We start from the raw sequence: 23,214 nt of genomic DNA, 5'->3' as shown, positions 1-23,214 counted from the left end.
GATTTTAAGAAGATGCGCGCGTAGCAGATGTGTGCCCCGCGCTGAGAAGCCGGGGCCGGGCGTTCAACGTTTTTCTCCGGGGGCGAATGCTTGATGTGTCGTCGAAACTTAAATAAATATAAGCACCGGCTGCCACCAGGCTGCCTTCTTGCTTTCTCGATGCAGCGTAACTTTACAGGGCTATAATATTTACATTGCGAGCCACGGAGGTGGTTCGAAACGCGCTCCTGTTAACAACGCGAGAGTTAGCGGGATAAGTGAAAAATTAGAAGGGCCAGAGCTTAAATCGACTTTTGCCACCGGTTTCTCTGCACGCGCACGTAATTTCGCACGTGGAAACGCGGAAGATAGCGAAACCGAAAGAAAGGCGAGCTAGAGACGCCGGCGAATTGATCGAACGAGGAAGAGAAAGAGGGAAGAGATTTCTTGGCTTCGACGATTAATTACGCCCTCATTCCCGCCCTCTCAACGATGCATCGTCGATATTGACATTTGCCTTGCCTCCCTTTCACCCTGCCTTGTCCGCCTCTCTCTTTCTCACTCTCTTCCTTTCTCCGCTTTTCCTGCCGCGCGGGAGAAAGCTGCGCGGGCGGGAGAAAAGGCCCCGGGAGGGAACACAGATATATACACATAGATTTTCTTCGCTCGCAGAGGCAGAAAGGGGTGGAATCGCGCGCGGAGGGCCTCCGCCGCCCCTACCTTTCGAGCGTGTGCTTATCGGATGCACCGGAGCATTTTTTCCTCGTTGCCTTGCGAAGAGGCAGGTAGGTTGGTAGGTAAGGCAGTCAGGTTGCTAGGAATGCGCATACAAGGGAATTAGACCATAATCGCCCACGCGCGTGTGTACGTGCGTGTGCCCCGCGAAGGGGGACGTTTTCCTCGCTGTCTTTGGACCTCGATGTTCACTCGTCGCTCTCGCACCCTCACTCTCGCCCTCGCCCTCGCCCTCGCCCTCGTCCTCGCACCCCAATCTTGACCTCATCACATGGCAGATTACGCCCTGGCCCTTTGAGTGCGGAAAAGTCGTCAGATATTAATAAACTGTTTTCATCTGCTCTCCGCAAAATGGCAGTGTATAATTATGCAATGATTAGAACTGTATATTCGATAAAAATGTCAGAAAGAAAGTAATGGCATTAACCACGGCTCTAATCTAGAGATTAATCTATCGAGAGTTCAAAAACCTCCGCGGGAAGAATGCAATACTTTTTAATTTAATATAAACTTGCTTAGCTTTATATATATTAGAATAAACTATGAACAAACGTTTATCTCGTAGGGGAAAGTTTCCGCGGCTTCCTTGCTAATTAAAAATATGCCAGACACCGAATTCATAAGTTAATCGATCGTTTCGATGCCCGAACTGAATGTTAAAAAGTTTTTTATAGTCCATCGACTATTATTTAATGTTTTTTTTAGTCTATCAGCACTTTCCTAATTTTTCTACTTATTTTAATTACTCGCTAGTTTAAAACATCGTATACTATTTTTTAAAATTCTAAATCATAGTTTCACAAATAATAATTTATTCTGCAAAGACGTTTCTTAAAAATAAACTTGCGCGATTTTCATTTTTAACGTTTAGAAGACTGTTAACTAATCACATAATTGTGCAATTAATATTCATGATTTATTTTTTTATAATTGTTTTTCTCACATACGTCGATAAAGATGACAAGATTATTTTCTACAAGCTCTTCCATTCGCGGTTACCGTATGTTTTCTCGGAGAATACATCATAGGTCGGTAAGCACAGACTTTCTGTAGATAATGCAGTTTTCTGCATATATTTTACGCAACAAATGAAACATTTCTATTGCTGAAGAGGCTTGTTGAGCAATAATGTTTTACGAAATTGATTTCTATTGCAGCATCTAAATATTACACATATTTCCATTAAGCGGTCAACTTTGTCGGTCACAATTTTAGCCACTTGTCGGCCATATAATTTTTATAGAAAAGATTTTACGGATAAAGCAGTACGTTACCGACGCGCAACGAAAATGTCCCCTGCATATCTCTCTTCCGAAAGCTTCCCAGTGAACACAATGTCCCAAATCGGGACATAAGACGTCTTAAAGACGTCATATCATAAGATGTGGGACATGCGTGTTGTCTGAGTTCGCATTTCCCCCGTGTAATAACATTGCACACAATAATCGCAAAAAATATAACGATAACGAAGCGTCACGTTTTTATCGTCACCAACGTGACATATACAACATGATTGATGCGATAAATCAAATTTCTCACAGGGGCATTATCTGCGGGAAGCATAATTTATTAATATAAATAATCGATGCTGAAAAGGATGAATAAAATCGAGTCAACGAAAACAACGCCAGATAAATTGGCAAATTAGAGGTCTATACGCGACTGCTAATTCAGATGGGAGGTCTGTATATCTCTCTATACTCTAGAATAGTTCGAAACACTTTATATACATACCGCGCGTCCAGAATCTAATCTAACACGCTCCGGCCATGGAAGTTATACTTTTATTACCGGTTCTATTGAACTTAACGAGGTCAATTGAGGCGATACGGTTGCCTTGATTTTACGATAGCCGAACGCGATGCGGCGATAAACGGCGATCCCGCCGACCGTAAATTATAATCCGCCCGCGCGTTTAACCAGCTCCCTTTTTCGTTTTCAGCACCTGTACCACCTGCAGACCGGCGAAGGGGCGTTCCGAGAACGCGGGAGGGGACGAGGCAAGGGCGCCACGAGGGTGAGTAATGCGTCTCGATTTAACTCGACTTTCCATCATAATTCAATTCCTAACTTGACAATATAAATGGCACGTGTCGCGACTGATAGCTATATAGATTTCTCTCTCAACTTTAAAAGCCCTCCCTATCTAAGCGGAGGTATTATCGTCAAGTCGGCTTATTCTCAGACATAGTCTCTTCCGAACGTGAGGATTCTGTTCGATAAATTACGGATAATTGCGCGAATTGTCGCTGTCAGAAATACCAGCGAAAGTGATTGTCCGCCGTGCGGCGGGGTACGCCGGCAATCGATGGTCGGCGATCCATATTCGCGCTTCTTAATTGCCGGAGACGCCGCCGCCGTAACGCGTTTTAGCCCTGCCTCGCTTGACGCGGGCCGGCTATCTCTCGGTACCGGCTGTACGGAGTTTCAGAACTGATATTAAGCAAGGTGGTATTGATCGACGCACGTTGCGCCTGTCCGCGTTACTGCACCGCCATGTTTAAAATCCGCTTGCGCCTTAAGCCGCCGCGCGGACTTGAGCACGCATGCGGGGCGAGGAATTTTATTTAGCCGTCGTGCGGCATTTAATTTTCATTTTCGGAGACGAGAATGTCGAACTGCAACTCGCAGATCGTTCTACATTGCCGAGCTGAACTTCGAGATACCGCCGTAAAACGGTCCGAGTCGAGTTTCCTGATTTCGATTGTGCTCGAACCGAGAAACGGACGAATAATGTTTTTTATTGTCTTGTTTCTTTTTCGAATTATCGTTATTCACCGGGCAGTTCCTAGCAGCGCGAGGAAATCGGCCCAGCGACCCACGGGGCCTTTTCTTATCTAATCTGTCAACACGTGGATAAGATAGCACCGCAACATTCCTGCATTTAGCCGCCCTGGTAAAATAAGATTTCACTTGTGTATTTGCTAATAAACGCGCCTCTCAGTTTTCTTTTCCTCCTGTAAACGCGTGTTTCTTGTGTTTTTCACTTTGCGGATCTGCCTCGAATGAAACATCGCGTTGCAATGGGACAGCAGTATACATAGATACATACATACACGTACGGAGGTATAGTATATTTTGAAATGGGAAGAAAGGAGGTATATATGTATACATAAACGCGATGGCGTACTGTATAACACGATAATAAGACTCTTGGAGGAAGACTCTTGGCGGGGAAAGATCGGCGAGCTAAGGAAGGCTTAAGGGTAGATCCGTGAGGCGGCCTTTCGAGGACTCGTTTATTAACGTCCCTGCAACTTGTTGCTGAGCGCGTTGCCATGCCGGCCCTTTTGACCTCTTTCAGGGCGTCTCTATCCGCGTCGGCCCTCTTAACGACGCCTTCGGAGGAACGGAGGGTTCTTCGGCCAGATCGATTATCTCTTAGCGATTGAAACCGATTGAAACATCTGTTTTCTTCCTGGATTACGTAAAGGGTATCGTTCGGTGCCCTTACCAGATAATCTGTTTCTTTTAACACGCCTAAATCAGCCTTGAAAATCATTCGACTTTGACCGTTCTAAATTTCAAATCTGAATGAACGGCTCGGATGGCCGTCTCACGAGATCGACTCCAGAAAATAGTACGTTATTAACCGGGCATTCGACTCCGTTTAACGTCCTCGCCAGGGCGCGCGAACGCTTTTCGTTCCTTCCGATACATTAAACATTTCTCTTGACGGCGGCAGGTATTCTCTCGCCCCACCACCAAGCCGCGTTTTACCCCCTCTGTCGCGTCAGCCACCTCCAGTTACAATGACGTGTTGGCGAACCATCCCCTCTCCATCGTCGTTGACGTCGTCGTCGTCGTCGTCGTCGTTGCCGTCGTCGTCAACGGCGGTGGCGGTGGCAGCGGCGGCGACACCAACACCAACATAGGTCCTATTGCTCCCATCGTCTACCTATGGAGAGCCATAGCAATTTCGCGACGCGAGTTTTGTTTTTCCTTCCTTCTCCGCGACCTCACTGTCGAAGCACGTCGTCCCGCCGATACTCCAAGCGTGTTTTTCTCGTATAATACTCCGATATTTCTTCTTATTACGACTTATTTCCTCTCATTATAACTCACTAACTATTATTATGGTTTAGTCTATGATCGTAAATAATGCCTGTAAAATTTTGTCTGTAAAAATCTGTAATATGCAATATGATATATACATATAATGTTGTTGAAACATATCATAGTTTGAGTATCGCTCTCTCGTTTTGGTCTTCCAATCATGTAAGAACTTACGAGAGCGATGCAATCCAACTGGGAAAGATCAGGCGATGTAATAAGAAATAAAAATATCGAGTCAACAAACATTATTTAGATTTATTATTTAAAAGAAATCTATAATTGAATCTAAAATTCTAACTAAAATTTATCCTAATCGTTAAGTGCGGATGGTGCTCCATTTTTTCTTTAAAATATCGAAGAAATATCGGAAACAGTTGAATACGCTAGTTAGCTGGGGACGCCAGTTGAAAACGCCAGACTAAGAGCCGGGAGAGAAACAAAAGTACAGAAAGAGAGGGAATGGAAGGACACGAAGAAGAGCGGGGGTCATGTAAAATCGACACGAGCGTGCACGAGCGTTTCCGAGCGACGCGAGCTACGTGGAAGAAACGGCGCCGTGTGCCGTGTCGTTGCTTCATGATGGTGAGGTAGACAAGCCGAGGCTTGTTTACACGTTCGAAGATGTCGAGGTGGAAAGAAGCGATTGACACAGTGGTTAATGCAGCGGTCACGCAGCGGAGGGGGTCGGAGATCCCGAGATCCGATTCGGAATCGCTCTCAACCCTCTCCGAGACGGGACGGTCAAACCACCCCCTATTTTACGCCTCGGTCCTGTTTCGGCGTCATCGAAGATCCATGTTGTCCATGTCATATGGCGCGAAAATATTATATCTTGTTAGTAAAAAATGTATCGGCGAGTGATTCTCAAAATCCTCCATAGGGTTCGCAGTAGTCACCCCCTCCCCTTGTAGTCAAAGCTTTCTTTAGTCAAACTCTGGTCGTGCCGTCATGGCAGAAATCGGCGCGTCGCGAGGAGGACGCAGGAATTCGCGATATCGCGCTGCGATAACGTGCGACGCGGTGGCCCCAGTGGGGAGATAAGGGGAGGCGAGTCGTGGGAGAGAAACAACGAGGCACGACCGCGCACACCCACACGCGCGATTGCGCGCTCGTGCTCGCGAACAAGAGAGAGAGAGAAAGAGAGTGAGAGAGAGAAAGAGAAAGAGAGAGGGACGAAGAGGCAGCGTAGAAAGGTGGGAACGCAGTCGGCGAGCGCGAAGAGGCACGAGAGGAAGAGGAAGAGGCAAGAAAGAGAGGGCGGGGAGAAGGGATGCGAGCAAGAGGGATGAGGGGTAGAGAGCGGGTGCCGGAGGAAAAGGGAGAGGCGTCTCATGGGAGTTATTCGGCGGATCGCTCCGCGACCAGAGTGATCTCTCGTGAGTGCTGAGGGCGATCGATTCGATCGGTAGTTGAACGAGTTTGAGCGCGGTTTGTTGCAAAAATCCGGCGCGAATGCTCTCCGGTCGGAAGTAGTTTCACGCACGAGGTTGCAGCTCCGTGGCGTGGGTGTCACTGCCAGGAAATCGGAGAAAGGAGTCACGGTGTGCGCGCGCGGGAGAATAAACGTAGAGAAACGACATATGTACATACATACGTAACTTGGCTCGTACGAAGCCGAGTGCGAGTGATCCGATTCGAGTTTCAAGTGCTTCCAGACGAGATTTGGGAGGAGGAGGAGGAGGTCAAGTGTGTTCACGAAGCATTGGACCGCAAAGAACGTCGTCGCGAGGAAGTGAGTTTCTCTCTCTTTCTCTCTCTCTCTCTCTCTCTCTCTCTCTCTCTCCCTCTCCCTCTCTCTCCCTCTCCCTCTTTTTCTCTTCTTTATCGATTGCACGATGAGATGGTTTTTTAATTCACCTCTTATCAAAGATGCGCAATTTATGGCACACGTGTTCGGATCGCATCTCCGCCAGCGGCGGTGTTTCCCGCTTCTCCCCGGCCGGCCGGCGAAACCCGATGAATCTTATTTTTACGCCATGCTTTTTGATACCTATTAAATAAATCGAGAAATCAACAAAGGCAGAAAGGAAAGTATAAAAAATTCGACCGCTGTTTCGCCATCTTAGCCTGCCAGTCATATTTATATTTTCGGAGCATCGGAGAACTCTGATTCGAGCGATAGCGTGTGGATTACGGATGTCGCAACACGATTCCTTCGCGACGTGCACGAAGAGAAGAAGCCGGATGATTCATAAAAAAACTCGAGCTGCTCGTATAAATGAACGTGATGTCAATCGATAGGCTCACATTCTTTTCCTATTCGATGCCACGCGTAACTCCGTTATATAAATGCTACATAACTCAAAGACAGGGTTGAAGGCGCCTTTTGCTGCCAATCCAAGAGAAGCTGTACAGCTCAAAAAAGTACATCTAAAAAAATGGCGAACAAACAGATTCGAAACAAAGCGTCATCGTCTAATGATTCTGTACGTAACGTTTGTTCCAAAAATCTTCCAACTTTATTCAAAACTGCAAGCTTTTAAACATTACGCTATCGAGTATCATCGAAGTTGATTTAATGCACGATTCGAATCCTGCATAAATCACCGTGACGAGTTGCCGTAACACTATATTACAATTCTTAACACTGCTGTAGCGCGTTTGGATTATATAAGGCGACGCTCGCGTCTGGTATATCTACGAAACGGGGCCCTTGCGCCGTCAAGGACCAACGCCGAGCGCGAAACTCGACTTGACGAACCGCGTTCTGCCGGTTACGCAAGCCGGCGTTCGTCTATCGTGATCGCGGAATTTAGGTCAAACGACGTGTCCTCTGCTGCTATCGGCGGCGGTTCGACGAATTCCGCTCGTTTATTAACTTTTTGCCCGTTCTATCACTGCGCGCGCTCGCAGCCGCGCGCACAAACCAGACCGGCGATCAAGGTGATCTATAATGGAGAAAAATATACGCGTTGACCTGCGAATAATGCGATCGATCGAGCAAAGCCGTTCGTACGAGACGCTCGGGAAAGAATAAAATATCCGCCGGCTAACAGAAAATTCACTACGATTTAATAAGTGTAGAACAAGCGAATTGGATGAAGCCATGAAGCGAGCTGAGTTAGCAAAGAATTTTATTTCCAAGTACAAACGGGGTGGCGGCCAACAGGCAGATCAGACTTGTCCGATATCTTACGAGGAACTTGTCCTAAACAGGTTCTCATACCCGCTATTATCGTTCATTTACAGTGTCAAAAGCGTTTTCTCGTCGACATTCTAATGTCGGCGACTCGAAGGTGGCTTGTCAAAAGAATAATTACCAAAACAAATAAATGAAATGCGGGTAACACGGGTCAAGAAATGACACAGCACAACATCGCTGTGACTCCTATGATCCTACGTAAACAAAGGATTATCCAGAATTACACTCGAAATCTTTCGAATCTATTCTCGACAAAAAGAACTATTTCAGTTGCTCCTGCTTTTCCTAGCTGATGCCGACTCTTGACGTCATTTTGTGACGTAGATATATCAATAATTTTATTAATGTGCCGTCCGGATCTTTTTGTAAAGTTGGTGTCGAAAGCGTGTTGCGTTGTACAGAACGTATAGAATAGAAGCGTTCGTGCGATGAAGCGCGCGTATCGCATGCACTTATACTTTCATTTGGCTTAAGTCAACAAAATGTGAATCATCGCGAGTGGAATGGCCGACGTCGACGTTGAAATCGGTTGGTGGCGGTCGGTCAATGCCCACGCGCCAGCCACGTGGTTTGACAGGGCTTCGTGCCCGATTATTTCCAGAGCTCTCGCCCTGGAGTACGAGCCTCGTAGTAATTGGCAATCCAAATCTGTCAACATTTACAACTAATTTCGACCCGATTATCATTGTAATGAAAATATCGCGATCTATGAGCCTCCGACGTAGGTGGAAACGATAAATCGATGATGTATTTACCAACATATCGTTCTCAATATGTATCGTCCCAACGTATATAATGTTTAAATATAAAATTTATAAAATAGTAACATTGGGGTCAAAATCGAGTGAGAAATCGTTCTCTCTGCCCCCTTCCTTTCTCCGAATCTTGAAAACTCCACGGACGAATGATCCTGGATAATTGGCTATTCGCCCAGCTTCTCTACGTGAATTGCAACAAGATCTAAAATAAGTAGACGATGAGAGAGAACCAGCTAATCCGTACCGTCTCTCTGAAAAAGGTCAGTCGTCTTGTCTTACAGTTTGCTGATCGATGATTGACGGTTCAAAGAATCCATCATTCCCTTCCGGACGTATTCCATGAAGATTTTTCAATCGGCATCGATCCGCGCGTACCTGCACGAGGAATAAAAGCAGCAGCTCTTTAAGGGCTTTTTTCCATTTCCTTTCCCATTTCTTTTCTTTCTTTATTTGTTTTTATGAAAAATAGATCTCGCTGGATTCACAACATGAGAACATTTTTATGAAAGGATTCATAACCGTGATTATACATCTTTAGAATTTCCATTGATTGTTTCTGACGTTCTGCTGAAGATGCAAAGAATAGTACCTATTAATATTTTCCTTTTTACGGCGGTGCATACGAATGAGTGTTTCGAAACGCTGATCCAGGCGTCTCAGTGGGTGACAAATGTTCCGCGAGGGAAGGAACTCTCCTTGCGAGCTCAGCGTAGGTCCGACCCAGCAACGTCGCGTCTATTTATAAATCGATGCATAACATAATACATATTTGACACGTAGCCACATGTCGCGTATCGAAAATGCAAAGGCGATTTTCACGCTCGACGGCATATCCGGCCTTGAAAAATTTACTACGTCATGGCTACGTCAAATCCGTAAAGGGAGACATTCGTAAAGGGGAAAAACGAGCGATCAGCTCGGTTGATGCTTGTTGAACTATGGAAACCGTTTCAGCCGCCTCGGCCTACTTAAGCCGTGTCGTTATTTTTAGCATTAGGGTCACCACTGCCGTATAACTGGCTTTAGTACCATCCTTTCTTCCTACGATTCGAGTCTAATTTTCTTAACCCTTCGCGACTCGTATCGTTTCCACGGTACCGATCTCAATCATAAATTCAGTCATTAATTTCGATCACACCTACGTTTAGATCGAGAAGTCCTTTCCGTGTAGAATTAACAGAATCTCTAGAATAGTTTATATCTAGATTTTGTATCGCGAATATAAATTTATTTCAAAGGCTAAAATTTCTTTTAAATTTCCTTTTCGAGATTGTAGAGTTTCCTATATACTCCTATACGAGTTTCACATATATATATGCGAGACACATAAAATGAATGTGACAATGTTTATTACAGAGTTACCGGAAGATCGCACGGCAGGTCAGCACACCTGATAGCGCACCAGCTGGTCTCGGCAGTCCGCAGGGTGGTATCGGCGGTTTGCAGCAACAGCACCAGCAACAAACGCAACAATCTTTACACCAGACAGATCCCATGCAGCAGACCAAGGACAATCTCAATCCCGCGGCGAACCAACAAACGGGCGCTCTCAGAAACGGCAATCCGCCACCACCTGTCGTCTCTATGGTAAGTGTTTTAAACCTCTCTAGTAAAATTGTTTAAATTACGCGAAAGACCCGATCCCTCCGTCGTTCTCCGTTTTATTACAATAAATATTATTATGATAAAAAGTCGTCTTAAACATATAAAATATGCAAGGTGTGCGCCTAATTGTAAGATGTACATCGGGTTAGGGAAATTTTAAAATCAGAGATCTAGTAAAAAAGATCTAAAGATCGGGTTACTTATAAAGATAAAATCGGGTCGATTAGAACATGTAAGAATAATTTTAACGTTCGCGGAATGACGTTGCTCGCGACGGTCCATGACTGCAAAGGAATCGACTGTCGAAATAGCGGCGTAACATGGAGGGCAAGGGTAGACTACCGGCAGACAGTGAGTGCGGGGGCGGTGACCGGCCGCCAACGCGAATCAATACCCGCAGGAACAGGAACCACCGACCTACCGAGAGAGAGACGGAGAGAGAAAGAGAGAGATAGAAAGAGACGGAGACAGATAGAAAGAGAGAGGGTAAGAGGAGAGCGACGTATCCCGGGGACGAAAGGAGAGAAAGAGAGAAGCGATGAAAAGCGAGCGGTATCAAGAGGTGGAGCAGGAGTAACGATACGATAGAAGCCGGCAAGGGTAGCCGCTCGCTCGCGTCGCAGAGGTACGCCGGGGGTGAACCAAACCCCCGCGATTCCTATATGGAGATTCGCCTTTAATACATGCCGCCCCAGTTGCACGTCTTCTTCGGTTACCGATGTTAATATTTTAATTGTCTTAGCCATCTTTCTTCCTCGCGGGCGCGCAACGAGCAATCGCGGATTCTCAAAATGATCGCGGGTGCCGAAGCGCGCAATTCGATGTTACATCGAATCGTCCACGCATCGCCGTCTGCCTGTACGTGAAACTCTCCACGTGTGTATTCTTTAATGAGATAAACAAATCGATATATCGGGAAGGGAGAGAGACAGCATACCGCGCATTGCGTCGATATTAAAAATTCGTAGCCTTGTAACTAAAACGCGAAACTAAACGCGAACTAAAAGTATATTAGACTTACCGTCGCGGGGAAACTTCTGCAATCACGGAAAGTCACCATCGAGATAAAGCAGCGCTGACATCCATTGCCTTTCCTCTCGGCGTTCTCGTTTTATAGTGATGAGCCTTTATAGTAAGCGTAACTAAACCGTACCTTCCTGAAACACAACAATAATGTTTTGCAAATAAACAACAATTACGGTGCGCGAACGTTTAGACAGGAAGCATGCACTTCGAATGTGTTTCCGTGTGCAATTACACGTGTTAGGGCATTTGTGATCTCATGCATACGTACAAGATCCTGACTCAGAAAAGCATCTTAATTACGCGCGTCTGACAACTTGCCGTCGTTAAAACACTAAAAGTACGGGGAAAAAGACGACAGATTTTAATTAAAAAAAAAAATTAGGCCAAAATTGCAACCGAGATTGCAACAAAATCCCATTACCGAGACACATAACGTGCAATCACGAAATCAGTTTGCCTGGATCGAAGTTGTCAATTAATCCGGACGCCATACGCAGCTGCGGTTATCTTAATTTGCATAACGACGTTTCGCGTAAAATGCGCGCGTAGAAATGTCGACCAATTCATCTATTATCGTTAGCTTCATCGTTGTTACAATATTCGATATTGCTTCTAGGCGAGCGTGATAAACTTACACACACACGCGAGATACGTCACAGCTACGCGAAATGTAATCCGTTCGTGTGTCGCTTCCCTTTCCGTGATGCATTTAAACGCGGGCCATTCCCATTGATGTCTATGCTCGGCGTTAATTGTGCATTTCGCGCGTTTAAACGCGACTATATCCGACCGTGGCAAAACACGCTCGGTGTCGCCCGCGACACGATAATTGCTAATGCCGCGGCGATAAAGGAATCAACGTTACGGCGCGGCGCAGCAGGGCGCGTATTCGTCGGGGCGCCCAATTATGCAATAAACCGAAACCGCGAAATGCCGCCGTCCGATCGTTGGCGGTGCGCAAATTGCGAATTGCGTTCCCGTTGCCACGTACATGCGGTTTAGCCGCACGCGATCGCTCGCAGAAAGCGAGAGGGACGAAACGGTACTTGTCCGTCCGCGTTTACGTCCTTCCCTCCCCCTCCCCCCCTCGGTTTCTCCCCCGCGGCGAAAATTTTTTCTCCGAGATCCAGACACGTGTAATCGTGTCACGTTACATCGATTACGGGCGAGTAGCCGTAAACGCGATCGAACGCATCTGGCGGCGGGATAAGATCGGGAAAACGGGAAGTGGGTGAAAAGTGGTCGGGGTCGGCAAACTCTCTCTCCGCGAATATCCGCCGGAAGGGCAACTCGGGCTCCCGAGGGTCATGTTTGGGTGCTGTCACAGAACGTTCCGTTTTATCACGCCGGGGTCTTAGGTTGCCCTAGGTCACAATGCCACGGGAACGGAAGGATTTTCTCCCCCGGGGGAGAGAGAAAGAGCGCGGGCGCGCGAGTACACGAGGGTGTGCGTAAGATGGAAGAGAAGGAGGATGATACCGAGGAATCCACCGTGCCACGCTTGGCGAGACGCCCAGCTCTTCGACGCTATCAGCCTCGACCACAAACACCGATTCACGGCCACTATGAGGGTTCTCTCACCCAGAGAGAAAGCGAGAGGGACGACTCCCCAAGCTTCGAGATAGACGTCTCTCGGGGCGATCGTGCGATCGAACGTTCGGCACGAGCCGTTTGTTGCAATAGCTCGTACGCGATAACGCGTTAAATGTCAGACAGTTAGGGTCCGCGCCATATACTCCGCTTTCTTCTCACGTAAACTGTTACATATTTTATGCGTGTACATATGCAAACGCGGAACCGAAGCCATTTATCTGCTATTTATTTGCGAGCGCACCTAGCTTTATCAGCGCTTTTTGCATTTTGGAACCGCGTGGGTAATCGCTCGACGGGGGTCGTTCGCACGGAAACTCGATAGCTAAGCGCCAATTTGGCGAACGACGAGGCGAATACGGCTCCTCTCAGCCGCCTGAAAGGCCCAAATCCGAATGTATGAGTTGGGGAATTCGAATTCGAAATTCGAACATTCACCTTCACCCTCGCTCTCGTTTCTAAAGACGGGACGCATCGTTCGAAACGTGCAGGCATATTTTACGAGGCGGCCGCTGCCGAGAACGGATGACAAAAGATCGGCCGTGGTAAACGGACGGACGGACGAACGAACCAATCGTCCTGACTCTCCCTTCTCGTTTTGCACAAAGTTTTACAGTCTGGCTGCGAGGTTGCCGGCTCTCGTCTCTCCTTCGACTCGCATCGCTGCGGACGGTTCCTCTCTGCCTCGCCGTGCCTCGATACGTCCTTTTTTTCTCCCCCTTCGACGCCGTCTCCGTCGCTCCATCCCCGCTCGCTGACTTTCCTCTCTCGTTCTATCACGTTGACAGAGAACGCGGGACAGGGAGGCAAAAGCCGAGAGAGAACGGCCGGACGAACGAAAATAAACGAAAGTGAACTCGCACAGCTCCATTTTTATGCGCGCGGCGCGTTATTTTATCCCGGACGATTGCTATTATCGTTGTTATTTATTGCACGATAAAATAGTTTTATGAAAAAAATAGATATCTATATAAGTGAGAATTACATCTAGATGACAATAAAGATTTTTTTAGTCGACCTAACTTGGCCTTCTTATTTGTTATATAATTATAATCGTTACGACCATTGGTTTTTGTCCTTTTTAATCGACATAATTTTTTATGCTAATAGACAATTTTTTTTTAATCACTAAAGAATTTCTATCTAGATGCTTGAAACAAAGCGCGAGATAAATTGCCACTCCTAATATAAAGTTTACTTAAACTTTGGTCCTCGATTCTCGACGAGTTAATGATAAAGATAATTTGACGACATAGAAGGAAACAACGCTGAAAGATTCTTTCGTTCTCTCTATGCGCAGTCACCCGGAGTGATGCCGTTTTATGGTGATTCCGGCGCTGGTTTCCGTCCCGCAGCAGGGTTTGGAAATACGGTTTGGCATCAGGGAGTCGGGCCAGTTGGCGCTGTTGCAGTCGAAACGTCACCGGCACCGTGGCCACCTCAGCAATTCATTCAGCAGATTTCCGCACCGAATCAACTCGAGGAGTTGAGATATCACACTCAGTACGCCGCCGCGACACCCTATCATCCTCAACCAGGTGAGTGACTCAAACGAGGTGATAGCAACACAAAGTAGAATGACAATTCTCTAGGAATTACTGTATCGCACTTGCTAAAGGATATAAATAACATACGTATACAGTTGCTCGAAATAGTTTCCGTTTTCTTAAACTATCATACAAACTAAGCGTTCTTCATTAGAGACATGAGACCGCTTTGTGCAGTCGCGTTACGTAAGATCGCGTGTCTATATCAACGTATTAATGTTACAGTTCCGTATCAGCAACAAACGTTCATAACAGCGGATCAGTCTGCGTTTCAACGAGCCGGAACGACGGGACAGTACACCATCACCGGGCAACCTTCGCCGCTGACCCCGGTCGGAGGACAGACGGTGGTTTCGACGCCTCAGAGGCAGTTGAATGGACAATTTGTAGATCCCTCGGCTACCGCTAATCAATCAGTCGCCTATGAGCGACAAGACTATGTAAATGGCTATCAACAACAAGTAAGTGTCTCTGATTACATAAATAAGGCTCCAATTTACACTTATGCTTCGTTCATACGCGCGGATTCAATTCTCACGATTTTCTCGTGTTTGCCCCTATTCGATAGCCGTTCTAAAGAATCGTATGAAGCATTTGCAACGAACGCTACACATCGCAAAACGGGGCTTCTTGCAGGACGTGACGATGGCGCCACCTCCGTCGACAACTCCGACGAGTCGCAGTAGCTCGGTACACATGGACAGTCAGCAACAAGGAGGTTCGCAGCAGCCACCGCAGCAGCAGCAGCAACAGCAACAACAGCAAACCGCCGCGGATACGCAAGTAAAGGGATTTGCGACGATCTCCGCCACCAACGTGTCGGGAAACGAGATGCCTGGGTATCCACTTCAACCGGACCCACAGAGTTTACACAACTCTAACGGGTATCCAGGCTACGTGGAAATGGGTCAGCAACCAGCGCAGAATCAATGGCAAATGGTTGCTCAGCAACAACAGCAACACCATCAACAAACGCAAATGCAACAGCAACAATCGGTGGTCGACAATAATCAACGACATGTATGGTCAGACACAAGCGGAAAGATGAACAGCAGTGTCAACAACAACATGAATTGGCAGGAGGGAGCGATGCAGCAGCCTCCACAGAAGCCTCCACCGCAGCAACAACAACAAAATATGCAAGGCAATATGAAGTCACAGGTGGAGCAGCAACAAACTTCTCAAATGCAACCACAGGAACTGCCAAGACCAGCGAGTCATATGAGCTGGGAGACCGGAAGCGTGAAGGAACCCCAAACGCCACAGTCGTGGTCCGACAACGCCGACAACCAGCAACAACAAACTCAGGGAAACTGGTCGCAACAGAGTCCGAAGCTAAGGGATCCGCAAAATTCACGGTTGACGCCATCCAGTCAACAATCGTCTCAACATCAGACTTGGTTGCAGCACTCTCCGAAACTGTCAGACCACCAGCACGGCAATGCTCAACAAAATGCGAGAATGACGCCTTCTGGCCAGCGTAACTGGCAGCAAAGTAGTCCGGAAATGCAAGGATCTCAGCAGAATCCGAGATTAACGCCTTCCGGACAGCAGATGCAACAGCAACAGCAGCAGCAGCAGCAGCAACAACAACAACAGTGGCCCCAGCAGACCAAGGTAGAGCAGAACCCCAGACTCACACCGTCCAATCAAATATCGTGGCCCGACACGCCGACTAGTCAACCGAATTGGTCACCAAATAGCATAAAAAGTGATAATAGTCAACAGCCGCAACAACAATGGCAGGACTCGCAGCACAGTCCTAGACGGACCCCGAGTCATCAGTGGCAAAGTCAACAGCCACAAGAAAATAAATTGGACAGTCGAATGACTTGGTCGCCTGTAAATTCTGCATCGGAAAATCAACCGACCTGGGGACAACAGGCGACAAAGCAAGACATGCAAAACTCAGGAGAGAGAATTGCGTGGCAACAACAAACAACAATGGATAATAGTAGACCGAACGGATTTCCGGAGAATCAAGATAATTCAGAAAGCAATGTCTATGCTCAATCTAATCGAGTGAATCTTAATAGTCGACTAAAATCGATGATTTTGAACAAGCAGCAGCAGCAGCAGCAGCAGCAGCAGCAGCAGCAACAACAACAACAACAACAACAACAACAGCAGCAGCAACAACAACAGCAGCAGCAGCAAATGCAGCAGCAACAGCAGCATCAGCAGCAACAACAACAACAGCAACAGATGCAACAGCAACAGCAGCATCAGCAGCAAACCCACCAACATCATCAGATGCAATCGCAACATCTTAATTCTAACAATGGATCCGCTTCAGAGTATGCATCGGATGATCAAATACGTGATACGCATGAAAGCACCGAAAAGATGCAAGAGAAACACACGGATCATTTTATAAACCAGTCAAATATTATTTCGATGACGCAACCTAATGAAAACTTGACCGGTAATTTTTTATCGCATAGCCACCACCCTCGGGTAGATAATTTGCCCGATGGTGGTGGCTTGTGGGAATGGACGGAAGGAGAACACACTCACAATAATGACGACATTGATAATAAAAATGACGATAATTCCGCATTGCCGGAAAATGGAATGACAAGTTTCGAAAATTTTATGAAGCTCGCTGCAGAAAATAAGAGTCAATCATGCGACAAAGACAAAGAGCAACATTCCTGGGAGGCAGAAGGAAGAAGCAATGAAGATCAAGAGATCGACGACAAGTCTTTCCAACAAAGATTATGCATGAATCAAATTGAGAACACATCTTTCGAGGGATCCCAGAAGATATCCGAAAGTGAATCCGGAATGAAAAACGATAATCTAGATTTTCTGAAGTCGACAGATGCTGCCGATCATGTATCTTCCCAAGGTAAATGTGATTCTGATCGTGTGATTAAACAGGAGAACGCCGAAGATCATATTTATTCCTACGTATCTCATGATACGTCCAACATCGTCGAGAATGAAGAGAATGAACAGAATCGAGAGATTGCTGGAGATTATAAGTTTCGCGGCGACGGTGGACCCGCAAAGGTATCACCGGGAACCGGTTCGTGGTGCTGTCGAAGAGGTGGGACTGAACAACCGACTCCCGAACATCTAAGAGACGGCTGTTGTCAGGGTCTTCAAACCAAGGATGAAATATTGGACGATTCTTCGGAGAAAGCCGAGTTAAAGAACGAGGGACCGCACAGTCCGCATACTCCAACTACGACGACTATGACGACAAAATTGCAAGACCACTTGGACAAACTGAAGAACAATGTCCGGACCGAAGTGCCAGACTGCAACTGCTTCCCCGCCGATAAATGTGAGTTACAATTACGTATCCCGTATTACACTAACATTGAGAAAACACTAACCATGAAGAAGCACACGGAAAAAAGTTATAAACGTACTACATACATTTTATTGGCAATATAAACTACACCGACCGGCTATACGGTTATACGGTCCGAAAATCCGGAGAAGAATGTGCACACCTAATGTAGTAACCCTTATTCGCAAGGACAAATCTACTACGTGCACAGCATAAATGTTTCCGCTTCTGTTGCTTCCTTTCGTTTACGTGTCAGTCGTTCGTAAATAAAATGTGGTTCAACCACAAGGTCCGCCAGAGCCCGGTTCGTACTACACTCACCTCGGGGCAGCTGCAAGCCTGCCTGATCTTCGGAACGATCTCGAACGAAGAACCGGCCTTAAGGGCGACGCGATAAGATTTGAAAAGGTCGTCTATACCGGAAAGGAGGGCAAAACCACGCAAGGATGTCCAATGGCTAAGTGGGTAAGTGATTTTTCTCCAAAACAGTCGTGCAGCTAGCAACGGTTAAAGATGTAATGTTAAAAAAGAAATGCATTGTATCAGCAACATTAATTTTTTTTATGCGAAAACCCGAAATTCTAATGTAAATAATTTGGTAGATCATCCGACGATCCGGCATTGATGAGAAGATCTTAACCGTGGTGAAACATCGCCAAGGTCACAAGTGTCCCACCGCTTGGATCGTTGTAGCTATGGTTGCCTGGGAAGGGGTGCCGACTCACGAAGCAGATCGTATCTATACTCTCTTAAGTCACAAACTCAATCGATTTGGTCTTCCAACCACTAGACGATGCGGTACCAACGAACCGCGAACTTGTGCATGCCAAGGACTCGATCCTGACACATGCGGCGCCAGCTTCTCCTTCGGCTGCTCATGGTCGATGTACTATAACGGCTGCAAATATGCCAGAAGTAAAACCGTCCGAAAGTTTCGACTGTCCGTACGATCGGAGGTAATTATCTTGAAAGCAATCCAAACGATTAGGAAATCGGTTACAGAATAATGAATAACAAAAGAACTTGTTTCGCAGGAACAAGAAGTCGAAGAGAGAATGCATGTTCTAGCGACGCTTTTATCACCTTTGTACCTTAGTCTTGCACCAGAGGCTTTTAATAATCAAACACAATTCGAGCGGGAAGCGAGCGAGTGTCGTTTAGGATTTAAACCAGGTCGGCCCTTTTCCGGTGTTACGGCTTGCATTGATTTCTGCGCACACGCCCATCGGGATCTACACAACATGAATAACGGATGCACCGTGGTACGTGAATGCCTTAATTCGACACGTTAATTCGCGATATAACATTATGATACAAATCGTTGTTCCCTCTCACAATGTCTAAAAAAAAAATAAGATTTATTATTTTATAAATATTACAACATTTTTAGCTTATAACATCAGCATTGTTACGTTTTTTTTTTTCAGGTAGTTACCCTGACAAAACATCGAGCATTATCGAAACCCGAAGACGAACAGTTACACGTGCTACCTCTTTACATAATGGACGACACAGACGAATTCGGTTCAAAGGAAGGTCAGGAGAAGAAGATTCATTCCGGTGCTCTTGAATTTTTATCCAAGTTAGTACCTTTTAAATATTCGAAAATAATTTATAGAAAAATTATTACATCATGCAATCGCCGATTGCTGTAAGTGTAGACGCGAAAAATTCGGCACACATATATACATGAAATATATACTTTTTATTTTCCGTTCAGATATCCGTGCGAGGTTCGAGTTAGATCGGTACCTCTTCAACCATGCAGACGTCACGGTAAAAAAAGGAAAGAAGACGAGCCAGATGTTCAGTCTGGCAAGAAGGATACAGTCAAAATTATGGCGGAAAAAATGGTTGATTCTGGACGTTCGCCGGGACACGCAGATCCTTCTAAGCTACAATCACAATTAACACTGGAGATGACGCCCATGTTCGAAGGAATTGACGCGCAGTTGCAGAGCTCTCAGGTATCATCCACGGTCTTAGATAGCCCGGTATCAATGTATCCAGGATGGGGAGCATATCAAGGTGAGCAACAATGGAACCGAAATGGCTGGCTTGAACAGCGTAAAAGTAACTGGCTGAATCCATGGGGAGAATATACTTCGTTTGGTGGTTTAGAGAGGGACATCAAAGTGGACCCAGACAGTACCAGTTTGGATGATATTAGACCCAGGAGTACCGTTTCTCAAGAAGAGCATAGACCAGGGTCAAGGAATTTACCTAATTCTACAGTGGATTCAGCCAGAGGATGTTACGGGAGTTCACCCAGAAATCATCCCGTTTCACCTCGTTCGCACGTAGGCATTTCGGGAGAAGGGTCTTATAATGCATCACCCAGAGGCTGTACCATGACGCCTCAGGATCCAAAAATGATTCCGTTGAAAGGACCGGAACATTCAAACATGGAAAATAATTATGATCATCAAATGACTTCTGGAATGTACGCCGCTTCTGTCAACGGGCAAATCGACTGTTCTTCCTCAAAGATCGGCTCCCTCAATCCATCGCTCAGCATGGAGACCACGCATCGAAATATTCCACCCAAGATGAATCAGTCGCCAATTCATGTACGCAACATGGGACAAGATTGCGTTGCCAATCAATTAAAGCTGTCGTCTTCTAAATATACGGGAGATTTTATTCCACAGAGATATTCGAATACCATGACACAAAATTACACAGATGCTGAAAACCCTGCGAAATCGCTATTGCTGAGGCCACAAGTTGAACAAACGTTTGCAAATAGAATGCAGCATCTCTCTTCATCCAAACCGATGCAAGCGTCCGTAAATTCTAACTATCATAATCAATATTGCGATGGTAACACGTCAAATTTATTCTCTTACGTGGACAATAATAATCATAAATCTATGGAGACTCCGAACTCGGATGTTTTGGGACATAATTCGTTGCATTTGCCAGAACAACGAAATGACGCGCAATGTTCGTCGAATGACCAGCGAAAATTCATTTATCATGCGCAAAGACAATCGGAATTGAAGTCCTTCGTAGGCAATCATCCTTCATCCCCGTCTCCCGATCACGTTTCTTGCCCGCAGAATTGGAATACGGCGAATTCGTGGTGTCCTAATCAAGTTAAAAGTCCACAGCAATTCGATCAGATGGGCGACAAGAAAATCTGGGTCGGTAAACTAGCAAGACCGGACCAAACCAAAGCTGCTGCCTGGGAAACGTGTCCTGAACCGTCGCCGTTCCGAGTGCCAAGAGGAAGACCACCCTCGCGAACGATATCCAATCAGAACCCATCTACGGAACCCAGTGCATATCCAAATCCTTTAGCCAGAACATTTTTAAAACCTCCAGACTCTAAGCCTATTTTCGCGGATGCTCCTAATAACAACACGGTCCAAAACGGTTGTATATCCAATCAATTGAAAGACAGTTGCACGGAGGATAAATTACGAGAAGGATTTTATGATAACAAGCAAGAAGTGTCCAATTCCAATCCAAATGGTCTCGCATGGACCGAAGAAATAAAACAGGATTTTCACACTATGTCCGGTTTGAGTCACCATGCCTTTCCTCAATACGGATACCCGACCTATCCGGTATTCGAGAAACCTTATGCCAACTCATGGGAAGGTTACAACTATAACCACCATCAACAATCATATCAAGCTCCGGACCAATTCTACCAGCAACCGAAACGCGAAGGTTGCTTTCACTCGTCTCAATATCCGTATCAGGGCTTGAACCCAGCGTATCAAGGCTTGAATTCCGGCTGGACGAGGTGGGACACGCCGCGGTGGGATATTTACGGACCACCACCTTATTTCCCGGTCCTACCAGAGCCTCCTCCGAAAGCGGAGCCTCTCGGCGAAATAACGGATTACTCCGAGAACGAAGAATGCTTCAAGGATCCGCAGATGGGCGGTGTCGCAATCGCCCTGAGCCACGGTAGCGTACTCTTCGAGTGCGCGAAGCACGAGATGCATGCCACCACCGCACTGAAAAAACCCAATCGGCTCAATCCGACCAGGATTAGCTTGGTATTCTATCAACATCGCAATTTAAACAGACCGAAGCATGGTTGGGACGAATGGGAGGAAAAGATGCGACTGCGAAAATTGGGTATCACAACATCAACCAGCGGTACGTCCGTGTCGACGGCCAGTCCATCGACTCCAACCACCGCGACAAGCCCCGGCAGTACGATGAACGAGAAAACAACGCCACTTCCATCACTTTCGCACATTCCAAATGTTCCCAGTTCACAGTTCATGATGAGATCCCCTACTTACACCACGATGACTTGGACAACGCTCTTCCCGATGCATCCATGTATGATAACTGGACCGTATCAAGAAGGTGGTGCGATTGGATGAGTCGAAGTCGGACGGTACAGCTTTGATCGTCGATGACCGAAGCTTGTACCGACATATGCCATCGCCAAAAATCGAATCGATTAGAGGATTCAAGAGACAAGATTCTGAAGAAGAATCGCAATCGAGGACGAAACGACAAGGCGGCGACTTTACCATGAGAGGCTTTATATTGTTATTATCGTTATAGTTAGTTATTCCGAAAACGAGAAACACACACTTTGCACTGCCATTTTTCTATTTCGAGTTTTACGCAAGATTTAAACATAGCGACAAAAACGTGCTTGTAGAAAGCCTCGCCGGGTGTGACTGCATCACCCTTTGTCGGGGCTCGCGTTTTATACTGACTTTTTACTGAGTTGAACTCGAAAGAGACTCTCGTAATCGAGCCAGAGGCTGCAAAATCAAGACAATGGTAAATGATCGAGGCTATTGATGTATCAGGAAAGCTCCGATGAAAGCTGCGCCTTGCGAAGACTTTGATACGAAGATTTTCGTATTCTGACCCTGTACACTTTAAGTAATATCGCTATGTATAACGGTTTCGTGTTGGTAGAATTGTAATCTTACTAGCTAGTCGAAGTCTAGATGATGAATCACGCGATATCATACATACACATAAAAGCACACATTGAACGTATACGCACTTTAAGACACCCAAGGAAACTTGCACGACATGATCTCCGAATTATCGCATCTTTCTGAGACTTCATTTAAAAAAAAAGCAAAAAAAAGCTGAACAACCATGCTTTTACGTACGTGAACATCGTATTTCTATACGACGAAAAGATATTTCTAATTGTAAGTATATCTTTTGGTCTAAATTAAATATGATAAAAGAGGAAGCTTTGAACAAGATATCATTTGTAATATGGCCTGTATTATAATAATATAATATATAATATAATATATATATTATTATATATATATATATATATATATATATATATAATTATAAATTATAATATATATAATATATATTATATATATATATAATATATATTATTATATATATATTATAATATAATATAATATATTATTATTAATATAATAATATATATAACATATATAATATATACGATATATGTATATAATGCAGGCTTGGTTAACTTTGAGATCCGGAGCTCCG

General features: G+C 45.7%; 1 protein-coding gene and 1 long non-coding RNA gene across 6 annotated transcripts in view; one reads left to right on the top strand and one right to left on the bottom strand.

Annotated features, from left to right (window-relative positions):
• Tet (tet methylcytosine dioxygenase-like) overlaps nucleotides 1–22,966 on the top strand; it is a 48,747-nt gene extending 25,781 nt beyond the window's left edge. Inside the window, exons 3-13 of one of the 3 annotated variants that reach the window (XM_071789089.1) lie at nucleotides 2,657–2,731; nucleotides 10,027–10,257; nucleotides 14,192–14,429; nucleotides 14,664–14,899; nucleotides 15,075–17,730; nucleotides 18,029–18,204; nucleotides 18,342–18,695; nucleotides 18,774–19,001; nucleotides 19,167–19,321; nucleotides 19,460–19,767; nucleotides 19,861–22,966. In XM_071789089.1, the coding sequence (XP_071645190.1) occupies nucleotides 2,657–2,731; nucleotides 10,027–10,257; nucleotides 14,192–14,429; nucleotides 14,664–14,899; nucleotides 15,075–17,730; nucleotides 18,029–18,204; nucleotides 18,342–18,695; nucleotides 18,774–19,001; nucleotides 19,167–19,321; nucleotides 19,460–19,767; nucleotides 19,861–22,088 (6,885 nt within the window). In that variant the 3' untranslated portion in view covers nucleotides 22,089–22,966. Of the gene's footprint in view, nucleotides 1–2,656; nucleotides 2,732–5,151; nucleotides 6,503–10,026; nucleotides 10,258–14,191; nucleotides 14,430–14,663; nucleotides 14,900–15,074; nucleotides 17,731–18,028; nucleotides 18,205–18,341; nucleotides 18,696–18,773; nucleotides 19,002–19,166; nucleotides 19,322–19,459 lie in introns of those variants that run through there. The other 2 variants (XM_071789088.1, XM_071789090.1) reach the window with 2 other exon arrangements.
• Nucleotides 1–23,214, bottom strand: part of LOC139819612 (uncharacterized) — a 39,028-nt gene that overhangs the window by 985 nt on the left and 14,829 nt on the right. The window contains exons 1-2 of one of the 3 annotated variants that reach the window (XR_011733783.1): nucleotides 11,937–12,175; nucleotides 11,297–11,432 (exon numbers count right to left, since the gene is read on the bottom strand). This is a non-coding gene — a long non-coding RNA (uncharacterized lncRNA). Of the gene's footprint in view, nucleotides 1–11,296; nucleotides 11,433–11,936; nucleotides 12,176–23,214 lie in introns of those variants that run through there. The other 2 variants (XR_011733782.1, XR_011733781.1) reach the window with 2 other exon arrangements.

Source organism: Temnothorax longispinosus, chromosome 9 (assembly GCF_030848805.1).
Source record: "Temnothorax longispinosus isolate EJ_2023e chromosome 9, Tlon_JGU_v1, whole genome shotgun sequence".
NCBI lineage: Eukaryota > Metazoa > Arthropoda > Insecta > Hymenoptera > Formicidae > Temnothorax > Temnothorax longispinosus.
This window is presented reverse-complemented; position numbering and strand designations above follow the sequence as displayed.